The 19,194-nt window shown below is 39.1% G+C and overlaps 1 protein-coding gene across 3 annotated transcripts in view; it reads left to right on the top strand.

Annotated features, from left to right (window-relative positions):
• The first annotated feature begins 423 nt into the window (after window positions 1–423).
• Window positions 424–19,194, top strand: part of LOC150078785 ((Lyso)-N-acylphosphatidylethanolamine lipase-like) — a 60,930-nt gene continuing 42,159 nt past the window's right edge. Inside the window, exon 1 of one of the 3 annotated variants that reach the window (XM_090382612.1) lies at window positions 424–760. In XM_090382612.1, the coding sequence (XP_090238738.1) occupies window positions 699–760 (62 nt within the window). In that variant the 5' untranslated portion in view covers window positions 424–698. Of the gene's footprint in view, window positions 761–15,961; window positions 16,220–19,194 lie in introns of those variants that run through there. The other 2 variants (XM_090382613.1, XM_090382614.1) reach the window with 2 other exon arrangements.

Raw genomic sequence — 19,194 nt, forward strand, 5'->3', positions numbered from 1 at the left:
CATTTATAGACAAAATATACTGATGCCTCATGGCCTTAGTTTTTTCGGCGTGCAATATAAACAAGCGAAAGAACAACCTCCCCAGGAGGCGTAACTAGAAAGTTTGGGTTTTTCCGGCGAGATTTTCGAAAGGCTTTCCCCACTCTCAACCATATCATACTCAGTTGTCTGATCTCCTGCTCTTTCAATCCCAACCCTTTGCCACGATTCCTTACAGTGCCGGTACTGTAGGGGACGAAGGGGGGGGGGGGGGAAGACGCTCGCAAATGCTCTCCTTCCAGGAAAGTTTCTGATGGCGTTCACGCATGTTACAGATTCGCCTGACCTTGTGGATCACTTTTATTGTTGCGTAATAGCACGTGATCTAGCAACTTTTGGCAAGGGTAGTTATTGTTTGTGTTGTCTGGAATTACGGTAGCATTGCGAAGGAAGTTTTAAGGGTTGTTGTAAGACAATACGAAGAGTTAGCAGTGAATCAAATATCACGTGATAAAATATCAAATACCACGTGACCTGGTAACTTTTGGTAAGCGTGGTTATTGTTTGTGTTGTCTGAAATTTGTGACGTCTATAAAGTTCCAAAGGCTGCTGCAAAGGCAATAAGAAGACTCGACGGCTATTCAAATAAGCTGGCTGATATTTCGAAACGTATCATACTGTTTTGGGCTCGGGTTAAATACAGAAAACGAAACAGAGCGATGACTATAAGAAATGAATTAGTTATAGATGAAAATCTGCAAAGTTATCATGGCCGCTTGAAGTAAGTATTTTCCGGATTTTGTAAACTTGGCAACAGACACGTGATGCGTAGTTTGTCTAAAAATGTTTGTTCAGTAATTATGAGACTTATCAGCATGTTTCGAAATGAGGATTTTAAAAGTAATTTTCAAGAATTTATTCCTGGCAGAGGAAACACTTTTTTGTCGCTTTTAGAATTGTTAAAAAATAACAAATTTATTAATAAATTTACAATTGTTTATAGCGATTCTAAATTTATTATTGTAAATTACACTAGGGGGCAATTGTAAATTTATTATAATTCTTACAAATTATTATTATTATTAATAATAATGTTCCGATTAATAATAAATGTTCCGATGCCATTATCTTCAGTCCTACTTCGCATTATTATTAATAATAATAATAATGCGAAGTAGGACTGAAGATAATGGCATCGGAACAACTATACTTATTCTAATTAATTCGTATTTGCATCCTCACATTACATGTAGACTTGAATTATAAGGGAAGACTATAACCAAATGCAAAGTACTGCATATGGGTAGAAGTAACCCCAGAGAAACGTACCAACTGTGTGGTACTACACTTAAGTTGGTAGAAAATGAAAAAGACCTGGGAGTAATTGTGCAGTCAGATATGAAGTTTTCTGAGCAATGTAGACAGGCTGCTAGGGCAGGTCATGGGGTTTTGTCAATGATATATAGGAATTTTGCTAGCAGGGAAAAGGAGGTGATTGTCCCTCTGTATAAGGCAATGGTCAGGCCACGCCTTGAGTACTGCGTACAGGTCTGGAGGCCTCATTTTAGGAAGGATGTAGATTTGCTTGAGCGTGTACAGAGAAGAGCAACACGATTGGTGAGGGGAATGAAGGGATCCTCTTACCAAGAGAGGCTTAAGTTCTGCAAATTGCAGTGGCTGGAGACTAGGCACCTGCGCGGTGATCTGATTGAGGTCTATAAGGCCTTGAATGGGTTGAGCACGCTGAATTCTGATGGGATCCTCCCACTTGTTCAGAATACGAACCTACGGGGACATAAGTTCAAATTAAGAAAGGACAGATGTAGAATAGATGTGCGGAAATTTGCCTTTAGCCAGCGGGTGGTTAATTGCTGGAACAAACTTCCATCTGTCGTTGTAGAAGTTGATAGGTTAAATAAATTTAAGGAGGAACTGGACAGGCATTTGGAGGGAATGGTGTGATTTTTTTTTTTTTTTTTTTGGCTGATGCTGCATAAGCTCCTACACTTGCTTTCTTGCATTATGTGCCACTACTACTACTACTACTACTACTACTACTACTACCAGACTGTAAGGGAAGACTATAACAAGATTATAACTATAACCAGAGGCGGATTTAACGGCGGGCGCACCGGGCCCCGACTTCTGAAGGGGCCACGAAAAACCCCAACAAATTAGTTGAACATATAAACTAATATGTTCAACTATTAGTTCAAAACTTTGTGATTATTATTATGCTATTATTAATTATATTATATTCAAATTTTATTGGAAATAAAACATTAATAGTACATAATATTTTTTATTTATTTAAAAAAAATGGTTAACATGTATTTTTATTTTCCCTGTCTCTCTCTCTCTTTTTAAGGGACCCAATATTTTCTTCTGCGCCCGGGGCCTCAACCGACCTTAATCCGCCCCTGACTAACTTATAACTATTTTAATGATAATGATTCTCTGCAGAATAACTCATGAATAATTTAATTATACCGTTTATATTCAAGTCTAAGCATATCTTCCCACCAAGTAGGGTAATAAAGCTCTCGCGCTAGCAAAGTTGGTATATATATTTTTTTGGAAAAGTCAGGTTTTTTTGTCCAGCAGACAGCAAATCGACCAAAGAACACATGCAATTTCCGCAAGAGTAAATGTACTTGTTAGTATTTTGAAAAACTTATTTTACATATTTATTTTGTCTATATAACTTATTTGTTTATATATATATATATATATATAGTCGAAACTGGAAGTCGAAACTGGAAGTGAAGTAGTGGTTAAAAAGGTGAAAGAATTTGAAAAACCTAGTACAAAAATGAACTGGGACTGAGGAAGCAAACAATAAACAAAAAATATACAAAATAATAATAATAAATAACAAAGAAATAAATAAGTAAATAATACTGTATTCAGATATGGGAGGGCAATTTTAGCAAGAGGTCGAATCAGGGGTAGCAAATATGCAAAATCTGAATATAGTAAACGAAAATATGATACATTAGTCAGGAAATTCATCAGGGGACTACTCCTGACCGTGTATCAGGCACCGCGTTTCCAAACTTGTCTGTAGTATTAGAAAAAAGGGGGAAGCAAATATGCGGTCTTTATCGTAATACTAATAGACAAGGCAGTTCCTACGCAGTGTAAAAATTAAGTTAATAATGTAATTTAAAATAAATACAAATTTACAAAAGTGTAATATGAAATACTGTATAATACAAATATATGTGAAGTGCGGTAGGGGTGAAAGGTAATTAAATTAACTTGGTTAAAAATTAAAATTCAAATATAAAGCAGAGAAATTTGATCGAAAAAGTGTGGACAAGCATATGGTATAGAGAATGGTAAAATTCTTGGGGTGGGGAAGGGGAGAAAATTATGGTCAAAGAAGGTGAAAATAGCGATAGGATTGAGGATAGACGGAGAGTTCGTATCACCCTCGTATTACACTAATAGTTTTACGAACGGGAAAAAAATTATTTTTATTTATTATTATTATTATTTTTTTTATCTTTATACTGTCTTTTTCTATTTTTTTCCCGTTCGTAAAACTATTAGTGTAATACGAACGCTCCGTCTATCCTCAATCCTATCGCTATTTTCGCCTTCTTTTTACCATCATTTTTTCCCCTTCCCCACCCCAAGAATTTTACCATTCCCTATACCACACTTGTCCACACTTTTTCAATCAAATTTCTCTAAAATTCAAATATATATTTGAATTTGAATTTTTAACCACGTTAATTTAATCATCTTTCATCCCTTTCGCACTTCACATATATTTGTATTATATATTTCACATTACACTTTTGTAAATTTGTATTTATTTTAAATTACATTATTAACTTAATTTTTACACTGCATAGGGACTACCTTGTTTATTAGTATTACGATAAAGGCCGCATATTTACTTCCCTCCTTTTTCTAATACTACAGACAAGTTTGGAAACGCAGTGCCTGATACATGGTCAGGAGAAGTCCCCTGATGAATTTCCTGGCTAATGTATCATATTTTCGTTTACTATATTCAGACTTTGCATATTTGCTATCCCCTGATTCGACCTCTTGCTAAAATTCCCTCCCATATCTGAATACAGTGTTATTTACTTATTTATTTCTTTGTTATTTATTATTATTATTATTTGTATATTTTTTGTTTATTGTTTGCTTCCTCAGTCCCAGTTCATTTTTGTACTAGGTTTTTCAAATTCTTTCACCTTTTTAACCACTACTTCACTTCCAATTTCGACTATCCCTTAAACTACTCTTAGTTCAGGCATCGTGTGTACTTTTCATTTCCATTTTCACACACTTTATTTATTTTACAAACCACACATTATTTATATATATATATATATATATATAATAAACAAATTATTTCTGGCTCTAATTTCCAAGTGTTAATTGAACCGTAATGGGAGGGTGGATATTTTTACAGTAGTATTAAATACGCATTTTGCAGTATAAATGAAGTTGATAGTAAACCAAAATTTTCCACAAAACTTTTACATGACAATTATCGCCCGATTTCGGAGGTTATACCTGTTGTGGGGTATTAGACGCATCAGTAACATAGACCATTTTGCGCCGTACATAATATGTCTGTAAATTGCTTATGTTCTGTGGTCGAGTTTCCAGGAGGAAAAAACCATGCTCTCCTCGCCTGAGACCGACTAACTCAGCCACGTGAAAAAAAAAAAAACCATAAAAATTACTCGCGTCCTTGACGGGATACAAATTCAGGTCTTTTTCACTTGAAGTTGGGAGGACGGCGATTATACTAGCCCTGCTACCTACGCGGGCGTGCATACCATCACTAAGGAATTAAATATTTTAGTGTGCAAACCGTCAATGTGCTGAAGAAGTCCAACCATGGCATTGAATCTAAGGCACAATAAGGTCAGTGAAAAATACTGACTGACAGAAGCATAGGCGTGATCATGGATAGAAATAAAGCCCAGTCCAAAGAACACTGTTTTTTATATTACATAATTGCGCTTTTACATGTATGACAGCTCATGATGCTCCACCCTTCCCCGGAAACAAAGTTTCTGGGCACTGCTAGACAGAAGATGCACTTTAAGACTGCCAATCATCGATTACCTTCTTGTGGTGTGAAATGGATTTATTGGTCGTAGCACATGGCACCATGAATGCTGCACCCAATATTGATGTTATGTACATTTTTAAGTGCCCTATGCGCCTCCATAGCCAGGTGGGAAGGAGCAGCAGTGCGTAGCACAGGCTTCTTGATTAGACCGGGGTTCGAGCCCCTCACCACCAAATACGGAGGATGCGGAAAGGTCAGGGAATGACCACCGCATATCCCGGAGCAATATGGCCTTAGTTGCTAATGCTCCTAAAAACCAAATAACAAACAAACAAACAAGTGCCCTATATTACTGCAATTTTATAGATGTATTATTTACACCTTACAATACTACTTTGTTGTTGTAGTAGGGTTTTAGGAGCATCAGTGGCTAAGGCCATATTGCACCTTATATACCGCCTGCGAATCGCGTGTGTTCTGTGGTCGATTTTCTGGTAGCTGGACACAACTTTTACGCCGTTTCGGGATGAAAAACCTTGCTTCCCTTGCCTGAGACTGACTAACTCAGCCATACTGTGAAAAAGACCCATAAAAATTCCTAACGTCATCAACGAGATTTGAACTCAGGTCTATTCCACCTGGTGTGGGGACGACGGTTATGATATAATATAATAATTAGATGCGGTTGTGATATTTAGCTCCCTGGCCACATCATGACCTGTCATGCTACCTGCCTTGGCTGGTAGCTCAGGGATATTCATATGTTGTTGTGATGGACCCCACGGTTCCTCCATTAGCTGCTATTGTACTTGTGTTGAAGTTTACGCCAAAACCGGCCATTTGTATGTAGTGTGCTGGGTGTGTAAATGTTATGATGTGTTCTTTTGTTGTTGTTGGCCGGTACCTGGCTCTTAGCAGGTGGGAAGAACAACACCTGGTCATCACGCCCCACCCCTCATTATATTGACTTTGCCGGTAGCACAAAAAAAAAAAAAAAATTCAAATTATTATATTAGGGCCACCGTAATTCCTTACGTATACCCGTTTATATACACTGAATGATCACTGAATTATGACCACCCTTATGAACAGTGAATGCGACCCGTTGACAACGTTAGGTACGAGTGTGCGCAGTTAGTCGACCTATGTAGCATAGATAAGGTGTCAGTGGTTCAGTAGGTAGTAAAATTCCGAGCGTGATGGGTAAAAGGAAGGATTTATCGAACTTTGATAAAGCACAGATTGTGGAAGCTCGACGAGATGGTACCTAGATTTCCCAAACGGCTGAATTGGTGGGATGTTCGAGAGCTGCCGTAATTAAAGTGTACCGGGACTGGCGTCAAAATGATCAAACAATGACTCAATTGCAAAACTGCAAAGGTCAGCGAAAGGTTGAAGTTAGAGGTGAGCACCGGCTCCGACGACTTGTACAGGCGCAGCACTGTTCAAGAGTTAACTACCGAATACAACATGGGCAAACCCGGAACAATATCTGGCATGATCATGCATCGCACGTATGGGCTGTACCAGCAGACGACCCCTATGGCATACTCTCCTAACCAAGGTTCATCGGGGTAAAAGACTCGCCTGGTGCAAAGAGCATGCAAGTTGGATGTTAAAAGACTTGAAGAAGGTGTGCTGGTCGGATGAGTCACCTTATTTACTCCACACCGTGGATGGTCATGTATGGATTTGGGATCAACAACGTGAGGCTCTTGATCCATCATGCATGGTATCAAAAGTGTAGGCTGGTGGAGGCGGTTGTATGGTGTGGGGCATGTTTCACTGGCAGCAACTTGGATCCCTGGTGCATGTGGAACAACGTATCAGTGTGATCTCCACTATTGTCAACTGCTTGCTGACTGTGTGTAACATACACCCCGCTATGTTACACTTTTTCGAATGGCGATGGTGTCTTTCAAGATGACAATGCTCCAAGCCATCAAGCACTTGTTGTGCAGGAATGGTTTGAGGAACACAGTTCTGACTGCCAGCATATCGATTGGCCTCCGAACTCCGCCGATATCAATCCCATAGAGCACTTGTGGGACGCTATGGAAAGGCATATCAGGCGTATAGATACACCAATCACCTCTATACTTGCATTGCTGACCGCATTACACACAGCTTGGTTGGCCATACCTCCCGAACGCTTCCGACATGTTGAATCAATGCCACGTCGGATAGCTGCTGTGCTGAAGACAAAAAGAGGACCTACGAAGTATTAGGTAGGTGGTCATAATTCAGTGATCACTCGGTGTATTATGTCTGTAAATTGCGTGTTTTCTCTGGTCGATTTGCCTGTTATCCTGGACGAAAAAATCCCAGTTTATGGGGGAAAAACCTTGCTATCTTCCCTTGAGACAGACTAACTCAGCCACAGAGTGAAAAAAAACCATTAAAGTTCCCCGCGTCATCGACGGGATTCGAACCCGGGCCTTTTCCACCGGTGTGGGGAGGACAGTGACGATGCCACTAAAAAAAAAAAAAAAACTTATTTTTAGGCCACCCGAATAATTCAATTCATCTGCAGTGCTGTGTGTCATATGCCTGTTAATTGCATATGTTCTCTAGTCGATTTGTCTGTTTTGCTGGAAAAAACTCCAGATTCTGGGGGAAAACCTTGCTACCTACGCCTGAGACCGACTAATTCAGCCACGGAGTAAAAAAAGCCCATTAAAATTCCTCGCCTCATCGACGAGATTGGAACCTGGGCCTTTTCCACCCAGTGGGGAGGACTGTGAATGTGCAACAGTATCAAAAGCCTTTCTAAGATCCAAATATATGATATCAAAGTTATTCCCTGCATCCAGTTCCTTTGTGACCACATCATAGTATCCAATCAAATTGGTCAGGCAAGACTCTCCCTTATCAAAACCACGCTGTGTCCGAGCTATAACTGAAGTCTTGTCTAGATGATCCTGCAGCGTTACTTTAAACAGTGCCTCCATTAATTTTTCTGAACAGGAGTTAAACTAATTCACAAAGCGGGATCAATGTGACCCCAATTCACAAAGGAGGATCAGAGGGCGACTTGTGTCACCCTTTGATCCTCCTTTGTGAATTGGCGTCACATTTGCACATCTCCAGTCCATGGGTACCTCCCCTCAGTCCAAAGAAGCTCTCATAATTATGGCTAAGGGTTTGCTTACTTCCTTTGCTGCCTCCTTTAATATAACTGGATAGATCCCGTCCACCCCGGGTGCCTTTTTTATGTTCATCTTCAACAATTTCTCCTCAACTTTCTTCTCAGTTATTACAAAATCATCTAGCTCACTGCCAGAGTTTAACTCACCTCTGGCATTCCCCTCCCTGAATAACTCCTCATGGGTGAATGTAGATGCAAAATACTCATTTAGTTTGTTAGCCACCTGAACAGGATCATCAACAGTTGAACCATCAATATCCAGTGGACCAATCTGATTCATCCCTTTCCTTCTAGAGTTTACATAGGTAAAGAACTCTTTGTTGTTTTTATTTGCATCCTTTGCCAAGGATTTCTCATAATCTGCCTTTGCCTGCCTAATCTCCTTTGTGACTTGGTTACAGACCAGCTTATATCTATTGTAGGCTTCCATGTCAACCATTAATTTATATGTATCCCATGGATTTTTCTTCTCAGCCATATGGCTCATTAGTTCATATGACATCCATTTAGGCCTAAACCTTGAACAATATTTCTTAGTTGGTATGTAAAGCCTAGTAGCTTCCAAGATAAATTCGTTGAATGCTTCCCATTTTGAATTTGCTGTTGGTAATATCATCAGTTGGTCCCACCGTATAGAAATTAAATAGTCTCAGACCACCGTAGTTGCCGTTACGAAAGCAAAAACCCTTCCCTTTACCCCTGATGGTAGTTACCTCTTTGCGGAAATACAGTTACCTCTGAAAGAGTTACCTCTTTGAGTAAATCACAGCAGGTGGAAAAGATCTGAGTTCAATCTCCTTAGTCCTGAGACAGACTATTTCATCCATGTGATAGTCCGTCTCAGGTGAGGAAGCACGGTTTTACTCCTGTAAAATTGGATATTCGTTCAGCAAACAGGTAAATCGACAACGGGATACACACAATTTAGAGACAAATATATAGGACTCATTATGATCAAAGTCACTGACAACTAAAACCCTACAACAACAACAACAACAACAACCATTGATTCACCATGATTCCATTTCTGCCAAGACATTTATTTTTCTCTGGCAACTCTGTGAGGTTGTCCTTCAGAGTTCTTTCTTCAGGTAACGATTTACCCATTTGTACACTAAATGACCTGATATATACTTTTCCTAATGAATGTCTGATAGAGAGATGCCATTGTGGTAAGAAACTGAATAACGCTACACTGTGAACACCATATTGTCTTTGTCGATGTACAGCGCAGTATGATCGGAGATGTTAATGAACCATACAAATAAAGTTGCATCTTCTGATGCACATTGCTCCTTGTTGCATATGCAGGAGAAATGTGTATTTTGTTTAGCAAAATAATTAGTACCAGTCTGTAAATTGTCATCTGTCGCAGAACATATTTCAAATTAACACCACAAAATCTCTCATTTTATCCAACCAATTAATAACATTTTTTTTTACAAATTTAAATCGCAGTTTCAGCAATAGTGCAGATGTGGGTCTTTATTTAAGACAGCTCTTCTTGTTAGAATAACACGAATGGGTTTAATGATGACGGAGGAATTTTATGCGGATTTCGGAGTTTTTATTTTAATTTTGTTTTCAAATTTCGGAGTTTTTACTTTAATTTGGAATCATGAAATCTTCTACTAGGCACTTATACAGGTAATTCCAAAAGATACCTACTTCAAACCACGTTATCCCGATGAATTAATTACCAAAAAATCGATAATATTGATTCAGCCATTTAGCACTTGATACACACCAGTTGTTCCCATAGCAGTTGAAGCATTCATTGTTACTATATTCTGTGTTACTTCTATTTCTGACCAATTTCATCTAGGATGTCAAAAAGAAAAATTAGTTGGAAATTGTATTATGACTGTTGAATTTTCTGACCTTGTTGGACAGTGGCATATCCAGGTACCACTGTAAGGGGAGGCATGTCAACCAGGTTCAGGTATCATCGTAAGGAGGGTGGGCATGGAGACCAAGCTTTTCAGTTTTTTTTTTTTTAGAACGCCTCTTGCGTTCTTTTTCTTTAATTTCAAATTTTTGGTTAAGAGGGGACATATGCCCCCTCTGCCCACCACTTAATACGCCCCTGTTGTCAGATATCGTTCACCTCCACATTCAGCAAATACCATTCGGGATCTACTTAAGATCTACTCTATAGCATCCCTTCACACAATGCAGAGCCTTGTGCTACGCTTCTGCGCACAGTGATCACACCATTTTATCCATTCTGATTGATCAAATTGGACTCTTAAAAATATTGTTATATGGTTACTGGGGAACAATCCAGTCTTTATATTACGGAATTCGTGGGTGGCACAGTTGGTAGGATCACAGTCCTCTCCACACAGGATGGAAAAGACATGAGTTCGAGTCGCTTCGATCACATGAGGAATTTTTATGGACCTTTATTACAATGGCTGAGTTAGTAGGTCTCAGGCGAGGGTAGCATGGTTTTTAGCATTAGCATTAGTAGAGGCATTTGATGCAAAGCAAGCTTATGCAGCATCAGCCAAAAAAAAAAAAAAAAACCACTTCCACTTCACCCCTCTGTTCGTTCAAAATATCTGTCCATCTGAGCCTTAAACTTATTTAGGCTATCAACTTCCACGACAAGGGATGGAAGTCTGTTGCAGAAACCAACCACCCGCTGGCTAAAGGCAAATTTCCGCACGTCTATCCTGCATCTGTCTTTCCTCAATTTGAATTTATGCCCGCTCAGGTGATTATTCTGAGCGAGAGGAAGAATCCCATCAGCATTGAGCATGCTCAAACCATTCAAGGCTTTATACACCTCTATCAGATCACCTCGCTGGTGCCTAGTCTCCAGACACTGTAATTTGCAAAACTTAAGCCTTTCTTCATAAGCGCACCCCTTTGTTCCATTCACTAATCTTATTGCCCTTCTCTGTACTCGTTTCAGCAGCTCTACATCCTTCTTGAAATGAAGCCTCCAAACCTGTATACAGTACTCTAGGTGTGGCTTGACCATTGCCTTATACAAGGGAATAATCACCTCCTTATCCCTGCTAGAAAAATTCCTATATATCATTGACAATACACCATGAGCTACTCTTGCAGCCCGTCTGCACTGCTCAGAAAACTTCATATCTGCCTGCACAATTACCCCCAGGTCCTTTTTGTTCTCTACCACTGTCAGTGTAGTACCACTGAGTTGATACGTTGCTCTGGGGTTGCTGTTTCCCATGTGTAGTACTTTACATTTGTCAATGTTAAACTTCATTTGCCACCTCTCAGCCCATCTGCTCAACCTTTCCAGATCCTGTTGCAGCAGCATAGTATCAGTAGTGTCCTTGACAACCCTGCCTACCTTTGTATCGTCTGCAAACTTCGACATTAAGCTTGATATACCCTCATCAATATCATTTATGAATACAGAAAACAATAATGGACCCAACACTGAGCCCTGAGGGACTCCACTAATAACATTAGTCCAGGAAGAGCAGTGTCCATTGATTACCACTCTCTGTCTTCTCCCCCTCAGCCACCCCTTTATTCACAGCAGCAATTTGCCTCCAATGCCACACTGCTCTAATTTGTGCAGCAGTCTTCCATGTGCAACAGTATCAAAAGCCTTTCTAAGATCCAAGTATATAATATCAAAGTTATTCCCTGCATCCAGTTCCTTTGTGACTGCATCATAGTATCCAAACAAATTGGTCAGGCAAGACTTCCCCTTAACAAAACCATGCTGTGTCCGAGCTATAGCTGAAGTCTTGTCTAGATGATCCTGCAGTGCTTCTTTAACTAGTGCCTCCATTAATTTTCTCCAGCAAATTTGGGTTTTTCGACCAGCAAACAGAAAATCTACCCCAGAATCTCGAAATCGACAGCGCAATTTACAAACAGTATACTCGGAGTAATATGGCCTTAATTTACCGCTGATGCTCTTAAAAACTATCACAAGAATAACAACAACAACAACCATTATACTGTATTTCTAACTTCTGTGGTCAGTCTCTCTGTTTTGCTGGAAGAAAAACCCGGGTTTCCGAGAGAAAATGAAACCTTGCGAACGCCTGTGATTAACTGACGATCGGAGTGAAAATAGCCAATAAAAATTATTATATTAAGGTTTCCTGACAACAACCTCGTTCACACTTATGTGTTATTTCCATAAAGGGTGTAATATACATGGACGGATTCAAATGGAGCCGTAGTATATGTTGAATAATGTATCTGCTTCCACAAAATTGCCACAATGTAGGATACACAAAATTGTCCCGAGGCTTCAGTGTATTAGGCAGAATTAATGGTTGCATGCTTTCGGAAAATGTAGCTGGTCTATACGACGAGAAATTAGCATTAGTTGAGGCATTTGATGCAATGCAATGTAGCAAGCTTATAGAGCATCAGCCAAAAAAAAAAAAAAAAACCCTGCCCATTTCACCCATCCGGTCACTCCAAATGTTTGTCTAGTTCAGCCTTAAATTTATTTAAGCTATCATCTTCCACAACAACAGATGGAAGTCTGTTCCAGAAATCAACTACCCGCTGGCTAAAGGCAAACTGGCAAACTTCCGCACAACTATTTTACAACTGTCTTTCCTCAATTTGAATCTATGCCACTTTGGGTTCTTAATCTCAGCAAGTGGAAGTATCCCATTAGCATTGAGCTTGCTCAAACCATTCAAGGCCTTGTATATCTCAATCAGATCATTTTGCAGGTGCCCAGTCTCCAGATGCTGCAACTTACAAAATTTAAGCTTCTCCTGGTAAGAGAACTCCTTTGTTCTTCTCACCAACCTTGTTGCCCTTCTCTGTACTCGTTCTAGCAACTCCACATCCTTTCTAAAATGAGGCCTCCAGACCTGTAGGCAGTACTCTATGTGTGGCCTGACCATTACCTTATACAAAGGTATAATCACTTCCTTGTCTCTGCTAGCAAAATTCCTATATATCATGGATAAAACTCAGTGAGCTGCTCTAGCAGCCCGCTGCACTGTCCTGAGAACTTAATATCCGACTGCAGAATTTCCCTTAGGTCTTTTCATTCTCCACCTCCCTGAGGGTATACCACACAGTTTGTACGTTTCGCTTGGGTTACTGGTACCCATGTGCAGTACTTTGCATTTGTCAATATTAAATTTCAGTTCCCACTTCTCAGTCCATCTGCCTAACTTTTGTAGATCCTGTTGCAGTAGCATACTGTCTTTACTATCAGCAACAATGCTGCCAACCTTTGTATCTTCTGCAAACTTGGACATTAAGCCTGATATACCTTCATCAATATCATTGATAAATACACAAAACAACAATGGCTCCAGCACCGAATCCTGGGGGTCCCCACTAATAACATTGTTCCACGTACAGCAATGCCCATTTATTACCACTCTCATTCCTCGGCCTTCTTCCTTCTCACATTTGGAACAATACACTTAGGTAATCTTCCAAGATCCTCCACACTCCAAAACACCTATCAACGTGTAGCATGATTTTTAGATCCACAGGATTGATTTCTATTTATCCCTGGTCTATATTAGTATGCGCCTCGCCATTCCAGTTTTAAATGTGCATTTGTTTTTATTATTATATAAGATTTTCGGCTGCATCTGGTTGTTGAAAATTCATGGTTTGCATCTTCTATGTGCCATGGAAAGAATTTTTCTGTAGTCACTTGCAGCCAAAACTGAGATTCTGTAGGGTCTGATGGTGAGATGAAAGTGGTCTGATGGTGGTAGGTATAAAATACTAACTAGGATTTGAGATGCCTTCAGTTGGTTAGATAATTATCTAACCAACTGAAGGCATCTCAAATCCTAGTTAGTATTTTATACCTACCACGTCACTTCTTGGGGTAAGTATCATCCCAATAATCGACTTATGAATGTGTAATTCCTGAGCAATGGCATGCATAGACATTTTCCTCATGTGACATCCAACTGTCATCTCTTCCAACACTCATTTAGCTTTCCATGTGATCATCATTCAGCATAAACATGCGCGGGAAAATAAGGATGCAATTCGCAATGTGAGATGGATTATCCACTGATATATCACCTATATAGGCAAATTATTTGCATATTTCGTATTCACCAATGCCTAATTTAGGTAGTCATATTTTGTATTCACCAATTTAAAATTTAGTGGGTCTAAAAACTTGCTGCATATGTTTTTAGAGACCCTAAAAATAAGGTCGCATCGGCCCTGGTTAAGTGCACATTAAGTGCAAAAGCAACTGAGCCCCTGAGACATTAGTATATCGTATCCGTTACTGAATGGCGCAGTATAACCGTAGTCGTTTTTACGCCAATAAAATCAAAATCACTCACTCACCCGTTACTGAATTAATTTTTCAGTTTACTTGGGGAAATACCAGAGTTTACAGGAGAAAAACCATGCAACCATTTCAGGAGACTGATTTACTCAACCACGTTGCGAAAAAAAGCTATAAAAGTTCCTCTCGTTGCCGACAGAATTCGTGTTCAAACCTTTTATAACCACTGCTATCTGCGAGGAGGGTCCCCGAACATAATGTATTGTTTCATACCCTCACAACCTTTGGGCGATGGAGAAACTGGTTGTTCCACCTCAGTAAATCCGGTTTTGATAGTTACACAATTTCCAGCAATGGGAGGATTTGACTTTTTCAGGACAGTGTACATAACTGTGTAATAGAAGAAGACTTATTCCAAGGTTTAGAGATGGAATATCTAACCAAATGGAACTTTCGTTCAGGAGCAGCGCTAGGGTTTTTGCCGCCCTCCAGGTACTTTGGTTAAATATTATTATAATACAAATTTTGAATTTCGGCACCTTCCAGATATTGGCGCGTCTATGCCGTGCTTATCAGGCTTATTGTATTCTGCCGCCCCTACTTTCCTTATTAAAATATATTAATTTTAATTATTAATATGCACATGGTATTACCGATGTATCTAACGAACCGGAACGGTTTTCTGGTGTGCTGTAGCCCATTCTGATTACTGGTAGTGTCATAAGCAAAGAATCTTTATGCACAATCAATATTTTTCTTTAAGAAGAGCTGAAGATTAGAGCAGCGTAATTTTCTTTAGAAGATGCAATTCATTGTGTCAAATAAGACAATAAATTGCATGCATTTATTATTATATACTGCGCTGTTACTTCATCCGAATAAAATTCAAACCACATGTAAAAAGTACCATTCAAAAATGAATTAATTTGGACCGAGGCAGTCCCAGATACGGTTCTCTTATCCTTTCCACTTTATAAAATTGGACCCCCCCTCCCCTCCCCTCCCCTCCCCGATGTAGACTTTTAGTGATGCAAATTCCTTAGCCGGTGTGTTGACTAGCCTTTCCTTCATTCCCATCCCTGCCAAAAAGCTTTCCATTCGCGCAAATTAAGACCACTGATTCTCAAAATGCGATCTACGAAAACGACAGTAGAGCACCAGAGACGTTTAATGAACATTTTGAGCTTGTTTACAAAGTTATAATTTATTAACATAACCAAACTGTTTCAGAACCATTGCTGTTTATACTATATAAAGTCGAAAGCTTGGCTTTGCAAAATGTCAAGCAGTACAGCTCAGATCTCCCAACAAAATCATCAAAAATTGAACAAGCCAAATTTATTTTCTTTACTATCATTTTTAATATTTTATTTAATTTGCTATTTTATTTAATTCATTCGATTTTGACTTTTACTCTATACAGTAATCTAGGTGGCCTTGAGAATGTTGGTTACTGATCGATGATGCCGAGGTGTGTAAAATTCATGTTAGATAAAAGAGCCGTGTTATGTAACGGTTGTCGTTGATAAGTGCGATGCGATTATGTTGTAGTATTTTTAGTTTGAAAATAGTCGATGAAAAAACACATTTTCAAAGCACGTTAAGAATAATTAGCATTGTGTTGCAAAGCGCAATGAGTTCTCTATGCTAATGTTTCAATCAGTAGCAGTGTTCCATTTTCCATACAACAGAATGTTCTTCCCAGGAATGTAATTTCAACACTTGCAGTTTATATTGTATACAATCGGTATCTAGCCATGGCTAACGGACCCAGGAGTGAACTGGAAACACACGAGCAGGGAATTAGAAGGTAGGGATAGTATATCCGATGATGTATTGACGTTTTTTTGTTATGTTATACCATAATGTTTATCGCTGCAGTTTAGATTTAGGTGCATCCGATTTTAGTGAGGATATCCTCTCTGATAAACGTTTACATAACATGGAAACGTCTTATGATAGATTAGGGAGAAATTAGCCGCATTATGAATACAATATAAATTTTCACTCAAAAAAATATGGGAGCAGTATGAGCTTAAAATATGCTCTTGACCTATACAATATATGTGATGTAACATCTCCCCCACCCTTCAGAGAAAGTTCTGTGTTTAAGTCAGTAATAAGAAGCTATACAGAAATGAGGCACATTATAGCCTTAGCAGCTTATGTGCCATTAAGCTTCCAGAACAACAACAACAATATACAGAAATTGCCAAGCCAACTGAAACATGACAGTCATTGCCAAACAGTCACTGTCACATGAGAGTTTTAACAATCATTACCACAGTTGTATGTGCAGTTATTGCCAGGGGCATTCCTTGGGTATGTGGTTTCCTTGTGCCAATTGAAATTTGGCACCCTCTTTAAAATTTTCTTCATACTTGTATGTAAGTTTCAGGTTTTCAGGCACCCCTTGAACATTGCTGCCTGGGTGCAGTGCATCCCTTTCACCCTTGGGGCAACTTGCCCCTTCCATCTAGTGGCAATTTGCCACTAGATGGAAGTTTGTTCCAGCAGTCCGTTATTTACTGGCCTTCAGCCATCGCTCGATTGTTGATTTATTACAGGGGTTTTCGACCTCTTGGTTGGGGAGGGTCAAAACATAAAATGCTGACGATCACAGGCCAAGTGGGTTGCGGGCCACAAGACCAGTTTCTTATCACTAATTATGCATTTTTCAAAATAGAATTTAATTTTAATTATCTACATTGATATTTGCAGGTGTTTTCTTACATTTACAAATCAAATAAGAAAACACCAATTATTATATAATACTAATCACATTTCTATTATATGGTTATAATAATATTGCTAAATTCTGAGGAAGTATTGCATAAAACCCCAGGGGTTCACATCTGTTGAGTATGGGCTTGGCACACACAGGGTTCTGAGCTGGATATCATAATTCTTCTCTTTCTTAGTGATTCTCTTCTACTTTTGACACTCTCTCTCTCTCACAGTGTAACTGAGAAAATTTTTTTTTTCACTGGTGCAGCAAAAACCTCAGGCTTCCTTTGCACCATATGGCTAAATATAATAATAAAAATAATCAAGGACGAGGAAGCAATACAAAAAAAACCTGATTATTAAAAATTAATATTTTCAGAAGGCAGTGTGAGAACATGTTAGTTTTAAATCTGGGGGGCATAATACTTGAAGGCTGTCTATGTGCCTGTGGTAGACATCCTGATCTAATATATTATTATTATTAGCCATATGGTTTTTTTTTTTTTATGTAAACCCCAAACACAAGAGGTATTAGAACCTATAGTGCCTGGTACTGTGCTTGGATTGGAGGTTGAGAAGACAAAAGAAGATATTTGTTGACATTGGACTTGAACTTCTGTAGACTGTAATTTTCAGGAAATATGTATGAAGGAAGATTGTTCAAGAAAACGGCAGTTGAATGAATAAATGAGGAAGATGAAAAGTTGGTTCTGTGAGTTTGAAGTTGGACAGTAAATGGATGTTGGCTGGTGGCGGCACATGTTCGGACTGTTTTGAAAGAGAGAGCAGGCATTATAGAAGCCAATTCAGAACAGCACCCATGGAAATATATGTAGAAGAGGCATGCAGCAGAAACAGTGCATCTATGAGACAGTGATTGGAGAGACTCTGTTAGAGACGCATCATTAATTAACCTAACTGCCCTCTTCTGAATGGAATCAAGAAGCCTGAGAGAGGTTTTGGGGGCACCACCCCAGATGTGGGAACAATATTCCATGGTAGGGCAAATTTGTGATTTGTCAGAGTGAACAGTTGTTTGGAAGAAAAGAAACGTCGAGAGCGAAAAATAAAACCAAGTTTTTTAGATGCAGAGGAAGCAAAATTTGTAATGTCCTTGTGCCAAGAGAGATTAGAAGTCAGGGTAATCCCCAAAAGAGATATATCATTTTGCCTAGAAATTGGAGTGGCACTAAAGATAAGCATAGGAGCAGAAGAATCCTTTTTGTGAGATATAAGACAAGACTGAGTTTTAGAAGGGTCGAAATCAACTAAGTTGTCTTTGCCCCACTGGAGAATTACCTGAAGATCGGCATTTAAGGAATTCGTAGCAGATTTTCGAGAAGTTGAAGCTGATTGAGCAGGGCACGGATTCTCAAAATGGAATGAGGAATGCAATGTGCTATCATCGGCAAACTATGGATAGGATTTCCAGTCAATGGAAGAAGATCATTAATATACAAGAGGAAAAGAGTAGGGGAAAGAACTGAACCTTGGGGGACACTAGCATTAGTGGAGAAGTTAGAAGACAGAGAGCCATCTACCATTACCCTCAGTGAGCGATCAGAGAGAAAACTGGATAACCAATTACAAAAAACAGTTGGAAAACTATAAGATGGAAGCTTGTTTAGAAGACCTTTATTCCAAACACGATCAAAAGCCTTTGAGATGTCAAGAGCAACTGCTTGTGTTTCACCGAACTTTTCTATTGAATTAGTCCATAAATGGGTAACATAAGCCAGAATATCACCAGTGAATCGACACTGACGGAATCCATACTGGCGATCGTTGATCAGACAGAAAGTTTCTAGGTAGTTTAAGACTTGGCGGTTAATTGATTTCTCCATTACTTTAGGAAGAGTAGAAGTAGTTGCAATGGGACGATAATTGGATGGGAGGGATTTGTCACCCTTTTTAGGAACTGGCTGGATATGAGCAAATTTCCAAGCAAAAAGCAAAACTCCTTTGGAATAGGTATGTGAAAAAAGGCGTTAAAGAACAGGGTAGGTTCAGGAGCACAGGTTTTGAGAACAAGTGGAGAAATACCATCGGGACCTGGAG

The sequence above is a fragment of the Mastigoproctus giganteus genome, chromosome 10 (genome assembly GCF_048544385.1).
Source record: "Mastigoproctus giganteus isolate SK-2022 chromosome 10, ASM4854438v1, whole genome shotgun sequence".
NCBI lineage: Eukaryota > Metazoa > Arthropoda > Arachnida > Uropygi > Thelyphonidae > Mastigoproctus > Mastigoproctus giganteus.